The following is a 9,592-nucleotide window of genomic DNA, read 5'->3' on the forward strand; positions in this document are numbered from 1 at the left end:
CAGGAAAGCTGGCTGTCAGTCCCAGGACATGCCTGAGGCCCAGGCTGAGGGGTGCCAGCTCCCTTGGGAGTCCTGATGAGCAAAGCAGAAATGTCAGTGGTTGGGAGGACCAGTTCATAAGGACATCTGAACTTTTTGGATACTTTCTTGGACATTGTGACATCCTTAAGTTCAGCACAACTGGATTACCAGTATGACAAGATTTTTGCCTTTTCCTGTTTCCAGTCACGCTGGAATAAGGAAAAGCCAAATTCTGGCCTCCTAACACCACTGATAACAGCAAGTCAAACAGGAACAGAGCCATGCAAAACTGGAATACTCTTTGTAAAGGACAATCACATAGATAAACATACTCCTGGATTCTACAAAATACTAAAAATATTGGTGAAACTGATCTTGTTTGCCTGTCCCTATCATCAATGAGTTAGCTCTCTGATGTCCTCACAGATACCATGAAGCACATGAAAAGAGTGAATGGCTGGATAGGACAACTCCTTATTCTGTGAAGAAAACACAACCCCCCCTGTATTTCAAATTCCATCCCTAAGCTGTTTGGGTTTCAAGATGCTCTCCTGCCTTTGAACACTTTTGGACACAAATCTAGCCAAGCCTATTAAATAGGAATAACTTCAAGAACTTGGCTTGAAATGTGTCCTTGAATATATGGTTCACAGAAGATCAAGGAGAAAAGAAGGAGCTGAAACAACTTTTGGAGCATCTGGCTCTGCCCACAGCTCAATGAGAACTACATTCTGGCCAGTACAGCTACCACTGCTTCGACTGACCAAACAGGCAGATGGACTGACTGAATCAGCGAGAAAAGTCAGACACTTAATGAGATACTGCATAACACAGCAAGAACAAATAAAGATGCTTCTGGATTTAATGCTTAAGCTATAGCCAGCTGAAGTCAGTGGAAATACTTAAGCAAGTAACACAAACTTTTTTTTTTTTTTCACGGATGCTATGTCTATTGATGAGAACAGCTAGAAAGGAGGTCAGCAAAAACCAGTGGTAAGGCTTATCTCTCAATTAATGTGCTGAATGCTGGCATTAAAAGTGCCTGACTAACCATTTAGCTGGACAATACTTAACCACTCAAAAAATACTGACAGAAAGTTCAGTGACACCTTTCCACTGACATTTATAGTTCCAGCACAGTGAGGAGAGAAGATAAGGAGGGCAGAAATCTACAGAAATGAGAAAAGGGCACGGAAAAGGGAATATACACTGAAGAATGTGTCACCTAGTGAACAACTGGGGAAGCAGGTAAGATGTGATATTCAGATAGAAGATGACCATGAAGCCAAGCAACCAGGGAATATTTCAGGGAGCTCAGGAACCGAGGCAATGATACTTGCAGTGCAGTTTCAGAACACGACAAACCGTTGTTGGTGAATGCGTTATTTACCCGCTGATCCACCCAGCAAAGTTCACTGGGGGCAGCAAAGCAGCCAGCAGGACAGGACTAGAGATTCCTCTTTATATGCAAGTGCTAGGTTTCCATGGGGAAGGACAGGCAGGTTTAGCAAAACAAACTGCTTTTTACCAGAATTAATTCATGCAGGAAACAGCATAGATTTCTCATTTAAAACTATCCGTACTTCCAAGGAGTATTGGGAGGATGGTTCTGCTAGGTGTCCAAGGCTTCCAAAATGCCTTCTCTGTGAAGATCACTGCTATTATTCAATTATGTTATTATTCCACTGGTTCATGGAGTTTACAAAACATAATCAAAAGGAAGAGGTGGAGGATGATGATGTATTTTAAAATTTCTTACTTTTTTTGGTGTTTCCTTTTTGTAAACATATAAAGAAAACTTCTGTGTCACCAAATATAATTCCCACAGTCAATCACATCACCTAAAGGATTCACCTCCTATCAATCTCCTCGAACATCTAATGAACATCTTCACTAATGTTAATGAGAATCGCTACTAATAATTTGCATTTACAAGCTACTTAAGGATCTTGAACTGTTCTTTCGTATAATACACTCATTTTTATTACGGGCATATTGGATTTAAATGACTTGCCTAGGATCTCACAGCAAGCCATCAGCAGAACGACTCTTAGTGCTCCTAGTGCTTTGCATTAAGTCCTGGACATTAACAGCTCCCCTTCACAAAGGGAGCTTTGTAGCTGTAGATCACCTCCCAGTGCTAGTGGATCAAACCTTTTATGACAGCACAAACAAATAAAGAAATTACTTGGACCCATGTAATGCTTCTCAACGTCTGTAAATCCCGGCTTCCTTTGAACTTAAAAAATTGACACAAGTCTGAATAATGCTAAGATAGCCTTTGGCATATGACCAACTATGAAATTTTGATGTGCTAAGCATGTGCCTCATATCTATATTTTCTGTGTGAATACAGCGGTAATCACTGCATTTGTTCCAGGAAAACTTCAAAGCTTTCACTATCCCTTGTGCTGTTAGAGGCATGTTTGAAAACAACAAAAAATAAAATCCAAAAAGTAAGCCTTTAATAAACAAAAATCCTTAACTTTTCTAGTGGCAGAATTATCTGGAGAGTTTGCTCTGACACAGACACATTCCTTGTCATTGCTTTCTCCTCTGAATGGTACTGTCCTCACCAAAAACTAACTCTAAAATGAGGATATGGGGCATCCTTTTGTTTATGAGCTCCTTTCTGTCAAGAAAGACACAGTACCTCAGAATGACCTGATTTTTGTGCCTGTGTCAATGTGATCATTCACTCCAGCAAACTGAAATGATATTTCCCCCTACATTTTGCCCTCTCATCTATGCTTCCTAGGGAAAGGGCTGCAAATGGTACCTAGTGACTTCAGAAAATAATTTTCAGGCTTTTGCCTGCGTCATCTGGCTCTTTCTATAAGAAAAGAACTGTTTTGTGGCATGGCACTTGCTATAACATCAGAGCAACCATCTGGTAGAACAACAGCTACAGCAATACTGATCCCACTCATCAGAAGAGTTCATCCAACGTGGTGGTGGCTACCCAGGAGCTCTCACCTGTGGCAAATGGTGGCATTTACTCCTGCTCGGAATGTGGCTGGGCAGCCGAATATTAAACAGGGCCTGCAGGGCTGCCTGTGCTGCTTGACCCTTGGCCAGCTTCTTGCTACGTCCTGAGCCTTCAAATGTTCTCCCGTCCACTCGCACCGCCATCACAAAACTCTTGATGTGCTGCTTCTCCACTGTCTCCGAAAGGCAGACGTACCGCAGGCCCGACCGCAGCTCATTTAGCAGCACCACCGGGTTCTTCTCGCTCTCTGCCTTGGATGCCATCTTGTGCTTGTTTTGCTTACCATGGCCCATTAAGTCCAGCGTATGGCACAGTAACCGCCCGTGTCGATAAGCAGTGGAAAGCAATTCGTTATTAATGGGGTTATAGACTGAAAAGTCCTCGCTGTGTGTAGATGGTTCGAACTCCTTGAACAGAGTATCTGGGAAGTCTGCCTGATCAGAAGTAAAGTCTGTGGATGGGCTGATGCAGTTCCCCATGGCAAAGTGAGCTTGGCAGGCATTGGGGAACTGAACGAATGACTTCAGAGCTAGCTCTGCAGCACGCATTTTGGCTTTCTTTTTTGTGGGCCCTGTGCCTTCAAACGTAAGTCCATTTACTTCCACAGCAACAGCAAAGACTGGAGCATGCACTGGACCTGTCTGGGAAACCATTTTGTATTGTAAACCTGGTTTAAGTTCATGTAGCTGAACCAGAGCATTCTTTGGCGTCACTGACCACGAGACTTTCTTCCAGATGAGCTGTAGTTTGCAGAAATGACCATTATTGCCTTCCTCTAAGGGTCTTTTCCTCTTACTGCTAGGTGTTCCCCCTCTTGCCCTCTCATTAGAAGATATTGGATGATCCTCCAGGTTGCCAATGTTTCTATTTTCCTTCACTTCTGCACTGCTGGTACCTGTCAGTAAAGAAAGAAAAAACCTCACATTACAGTTGTCATCATAGCACCTGACATTATGCCTAGGGCTGGCAGAATAGCCAGAAACTGAAAAAAAGGTTAATGATAGATATCCTTGCTCAGCCCACTTTGGGGGTTTTCCTCAAATATCCATATAATGGCTGGTTTATTATTTATAGCACAGATTTTCTGCATGTCCTAAATGTTTACTTGTCTCTAAATTTCTACTTGCATTAGTCACTAGCCTCACGTCTTAAAAAAAGGTTACATCATTCAAAGATGAAGCATGACTGATGCCCTGTGACTTAAAAGATCTACTGCATTCACTCTGGATAATTGCTAGTAAAAAGTGAATAATCTGCAAAATTCCCTTAGGCTGAGATTTATTCTGTAATACATGTGGGTGAATGTTTATGAACACATTATTAGAAATGCACTGAATAATCTATTGGCAATTAATACATTGACGGGCTTTACTCATGTTGTGGGTTCTCACGTTGCTAACATCACGAATGTGGCCTAAAAAACAATCTGACAGACCTTCCCAGCATTTGGAACAATAATTTGGTCTGGAGTCAGACTGCAGTTTAATAAGTGAATGTCTTTCTATCAAATTCAATTGCAGATATTCATGTCCTGCATCAGCAAAAACTAATATTGCAAAAATTCTAGATAAATCTAAGTGGGACTAAGAAATTCCAGAGCATCATGACAGGAGCAATTACTCATGTAAAGAATTATCTATGCCAAAGAAAAGCCATGGGAGAGAGTGACTGCCAGGAGCACCAGGAAGGGAATGAAACGACAGTGGGGAGCTATGGAGGGAGGACTCCATTGATGTTGAGCCAACGATTCGCACGCTACTCTGAACTACACTTGTACAACACCCATGCTGAGAGGCAGTGTTGCTGTCTAAATGTAACATTTCTGCCATTTCTGATGAGTTTGTTCAAATGTACTGCATCTCTGTTACATCCTCCAGTCCTCCTGGTCCTTTCCTGCGGCAGAGACAAGTTGAGGAAGTACACATGAGTGTAACCAACCTGTGAAGCAACCCATCCCTGGAGAAACGCACCTGATCCCTTCCTGAGCAGAGCACTGCCTGGCTGCCTGCTGTATTCCAAACCAGCACTAAGTGCGGAGCCTTGCCCATGGTTTGTTATGGTCAGACATGAGCATGCCTCTGGCTCAGGCTGTGTGAGTCCCAAGAACAGAGAAGGTCCCTGTGGTCGTTAGAGGACAGAGAATGGTCCTTCCACTTCCTGCAGGGCCATGGCCATATTTGATTTCCCCTCTACCTTGATGTACAGGCTGGCTTCAAGGACGTAAGGGGTGAGCTGCCAGCTACACCTCAAGATGCTTCTGCTGGAGTGGTGTGTCTTGGCTGCAGCCCACTATTTGTTGCTCCACAGTTGTTCCACGGAAAGCAGCTCACTGCTTAGACATGAATAAAAATCATGCCTTGATAGCATGTGAGGGGGCCCATTTGCAGGACTGAGTCTTTAGGCTCCCTTTCCTGAAAACCCTTCAGCACACAGTGAGCTTCCAGCCTGCGTCTATGTCTCAGCAAAGTTACTTGCAGAGCTATGTGCTGCCATGCTTTGCTGAGGAAGAACGTGAACTGACAAATTAAGGTCTTAGTGACTAGTTAATTTTTACTTTCTGAAGCTAAGGAGAGAGAATGAAGACAGGTGAGGAAGGAAAGAAAAAAAATACATAATAGAAAATGTTTCCTCATACGGCATTCAGCTGTATAAAATATGACATCTTTAAACCTGCCTCTCTGGAAATAAGACATTTAAAAGGTCAGGTTAACTAAGACACAAGGATAATGTGGTCTTTTCTCATTGAGTTCACAACTCCATTTATGGAAACTCTCATTTGACAGGGAAGGAGATGCCAACTTTAACTTTCCTCTACTTAGCCTGGCAGTGGCTTTGGCCAGCCTTTTTTCCGCTGTGAACCTTTCTCATGCTTCCATCCCACTCAGAATACGTTTTTTTTGGTTGCACGCATTTTTTAAAATAAAAGTGAAATATTTTGACTCAGACATACTTTTTAGCAGGAAGCAGGTTTCATTCTGTATTTCACACCTCTTTTCTCATCTTACCTAATAGGTTTTTACAGAGCCAATTATAGTACATAAAGATATTGCAGTCAGGAAGCATGAAAAGAAAGATAGCTCTTGCTTCACACAATATTCAGGTTTGAAAAGGAATTGTATTGATTATGCACCACTGAATAGGAAAACTCAAGTGGTTATTTGTATTTATAATTCATATTGTCTTATTCTAGCTTTTTTTCTTTCGCAGTCAGAGGACCACAGATTTGTAAACATGAACGTGCGTCCTTAACATCTTACCTTAATCACTCTCACTAAAACAGCGGTTAGCAACATAAAAAAACCATTACTTGCTTGTCTAAAATTCTGTCTATAAAAACTGCCTAGTCCACACTTTGGCCAGCGGGGAGTTTGCAGTGATGAGGTGAAAAAAAAGCAGAGATGCAAGAGTAAAACTTTCAGAGGATATTCGGATAACATCGGGCGTGCGCAATGGTGATGTGCCTGTATTTATGGTATGTATTAGCCTAGTCACAGCAAAGGAAATCTATGCAGGTACCCTCACAGTCAGCCAGGATGACTGGATCTGAGAGAACGTGGTCCTGAAGCTCAGTTCTTCACAGACCTCAGCGAGATCTGCAGTGGGACAAAAGGCATCGTGGCATGTAAATCAGAATCAGCCTAAATTCAGTGAGTGCCCGAGCAAGTCTGTGAGTCTTGTGTGAAACCTGGAAGCTGACGGTCAGTGTGAAATTACTTTATACTTGCAGGTATCTTTGAAATAGGAGGTCTTTGAAATGTGTCTTTTATGACACCTCTGTAGAGCACACAAAAGATTACCTCTCTAATGGTGGCACATGTACTTCTATTGTGAAAATCAGACAAAGCAGGCAAATGACACCAAACTACGAAAGTGTTTGTAGTGTAAGCAGCTGTAATAGAACAATCACAAGCAATTTTAGAAATGAAGAGCACTAAAAGGAAAGAGGCAAGTCAGAGGATGCACATAGGGAAAATGCAAAACTGTGGATCATTTTCAGTTCTGTTGTCTCTCATAATATGTTTGCTCTCAGAGTTCTCAAAACACATCCTCTACATCTGGAAAAAAAAAAACCAACATAATAAAATATGGTTCTCCTATGATGAAAGTTGGAGAACAATAAAATTGTAAGGGAAGAAAGTAAAAAAAATAGGAGACAGAAAATTATTTTAATTTTTTTGCAAGAATTTCTAATTCTTTGTGTAAGATTTCTAAAAAGCCCCACACCTCTGCACTGTCATATCTCCTCAGGTAACCTTATTTATTGATTTTTGCAGTTTCAAAAGCAAAAGGAGACATTCCAATCTAGTATTTGCTTCAATAACTGAAAAGAAGAGAGGAAAGTGGTTAGCAAAAATATTTATTTATGCACTACTGCTCAATCTTCTGTCTGCTCTTTCGTGTTTTTCTCCTTTTGGTCATTATGCACAACAGAGTTAACCTAGAGAGTCTACATCATCAAGAGCTCTTCAGAACTCTAAAGCATCACTAATAATGACAGTGCCTGTGTCTCTGGGTCATAAGGGCTCTGCAGAACCAGCCATCCGATACACCATGCTACATTTGAAGAGATAATATTGTTCCTGTTGAAGGTTATTCTGCTGGCAAGCCAACTTCCAGGGAGGGTGAGAAAGGAGAGGTGGTAGATGGCAGCTTCATTTTGGCTAGCAGCTTTACTATTGAATTATTATTATTTGGGGCAGTAAATTATTGAAAATCTATGATATTGAAAGAAAAAAATACAATCTGTAGTATAGCAAACTTCTGATTCAACAGATAGCTCTGTCACAGAAAGTTACTGTCCTTAGAAATGTTTAGTAAACACGGGATTGATACCAACACATTTTCAACAAGACAGGTAGGACTTTATTTTTATTTTTCTGTGTTTTAATATCTAATCCCTATTTGACCTTCTTATTTAGAGTACATTTTTGCTGTCCATCTACATCAGATGGACTGTAGAGGTTAGAAGGATTGACCTCCATAATTCCTGGCATACTTGGAAGTGAAAAATTTTAAATCAGAGGCAATTGGTATGAACCCCAGAGCCCGAGCCACGGTACTTTTGTCCAAGGTCAGCTACTACATCCAATGCAATGCAGGGCATTCTCTTGCAAGCAAGATGGCATTTTCATACACTTACTGAATCTTCAAGGAAGGGTTGGGAACTCTTCTGTCGGGATTTTTAGTTTTGTGTTCTTGACTTTAGAATAATAAACGTGTAGCTAGCAACTCCTTCCTCTCTTACATGAGAACACACAAACCTTCATAAAAGAAGTCTACTTAAGGAAAACCTGTCATGACCTCTCTGTTGCTGCTGATCCCTCCCTGCCAGCTCACAGGGTTCAGGCTGCTTAAAACAATATTGTTAGACTTTACTTGGGTGTAACACCACACTGTGAAAGCAAATACTACCAGTGCAAAAAAGTACAGGACTGTGCTTAAAGCAAAGATGGAAAATTTGTGAAAGGTGGTTGCCTTTGCCTTTAGCTGTTCCAGAATGAAGATACTCTACTCTGTCCACTTTATTATCTGAAATAACTGTGAAATCCATGCAAATCTAGTACAGCTCTTACCTATTAGGGAAATTACTCAAATGACCTAATGACCTAACTTAGATGATACTCAGCCTCCAATGCTCTTTGTCCAAGTTAGCAATTAAGTGCGTGCAGTAAAAAAAGTGGGTGGCCCATGGCAGAAATGGATCTAAAAGTACATGTCTACCAGAACGAGGACCAGACTAGAGCTTAGCTTCAGGCATGGGAGAAATCCAAATGAAGGCAACAGACGCAGTTTTCAAAACAAAAACAGGGGAGTTGATTCTGTGGGGGATTGCTTGGTGCTCTGACTGCTGGAAGGGGTTATTCACCGACTTCTTGGAGGCAGGATCCCTCCTGTATCTCACACTGTGCGATCAAAAGCTCTGGCACCTCATGCTGCCTGAGGAGGAATTTGACCAACATGCTCATAACTTAACATGCTTCAAGACACTGAATCTGGGGCTGGGATTCATCCTATGAGACTGTTGCAGTGGCTGAAATGCGTATGTTGGGGGCCATCACCATCACCTCTCCTCTGCAGGGGGAGGTGCACTGAGTCTGTGCGTACAGCAACATTGCACAAGGAAATCCCCAGGAATCATACACTCCTGCTGGAGGTACACCCAAGATTTGCAAGTATCTGTATCTGGTGACAGTCTGCTTTGATGCTGTGGCATAGTATGGATGGAACGAATAAAGATCAGGGACAGGCAGAGGTCTGTAACTTCATGAAAGGCAGGCAGGCAGTGAACAGGGAATGATTATTCACTGGTTTATGCACTCCAAGCATTAGAGACAGCACCCTTCATAAAACGGTGCACTTTTTGACAACACACTAAAATGCTCCCTATTCCTGGCTGTTGTTGAGATCAGAAGTATCAGTGGGCTCTGGAAAGGCCTAGACAGGTCTGTTGATGTTGAAGAAATGTGATGATTCAAGTGTAAACTCTAGCTGACTACATTTTTTGCTGGGTGCTAGAAAGACATACTAAGTGGAGGTTCCTCATTTAAACGTTTTTTTTTTTTTTTTTTTTTTTTTTTTTAT

The 9,592-nt window shown here is 41.7% G+C and overlaps 1 protein-coding gene across 1 annotated transcript in view; it reads right to left on the reverse strand.

The window, feature by feature from the left end:
• Window positions 1-9,592, reverse strand: part of LOC104495608 (double-stranded RNA-specific editase B2-like) — a gene marked incomplete at its 3' end in the record, with an annotated part of 52,798 nt that overhangs the window by 36,828 nt on the left and 6,378 nt on the right. The window contains exon 3 of the mRNA XM_010138594.1: window positions 2,998-3,905. Coding sequence (XP_010136896.1) covers window positions 2,998-3,905 — 908 coding nt within the window. The remainder of the gene's footprint in view (window positions 1-2,997; window positions 3,906-9,592) is intronic.

This window comes from Buceros rhinoceros, unplaced genomic scaffold (assembly GCF_000710305.1).
Source record: "Buceros rhinoceros silvestris isolate BGI_N320 unplaced genomic scaffold, ASM71030v1 scaffold21736, whole genome shotgun sequence".
NCBI lineage: Eukaryota > Metazoa > Chordata > Aves > Bucerotiformes > Bucerotidae > Buceros > Buceros rhinoceros.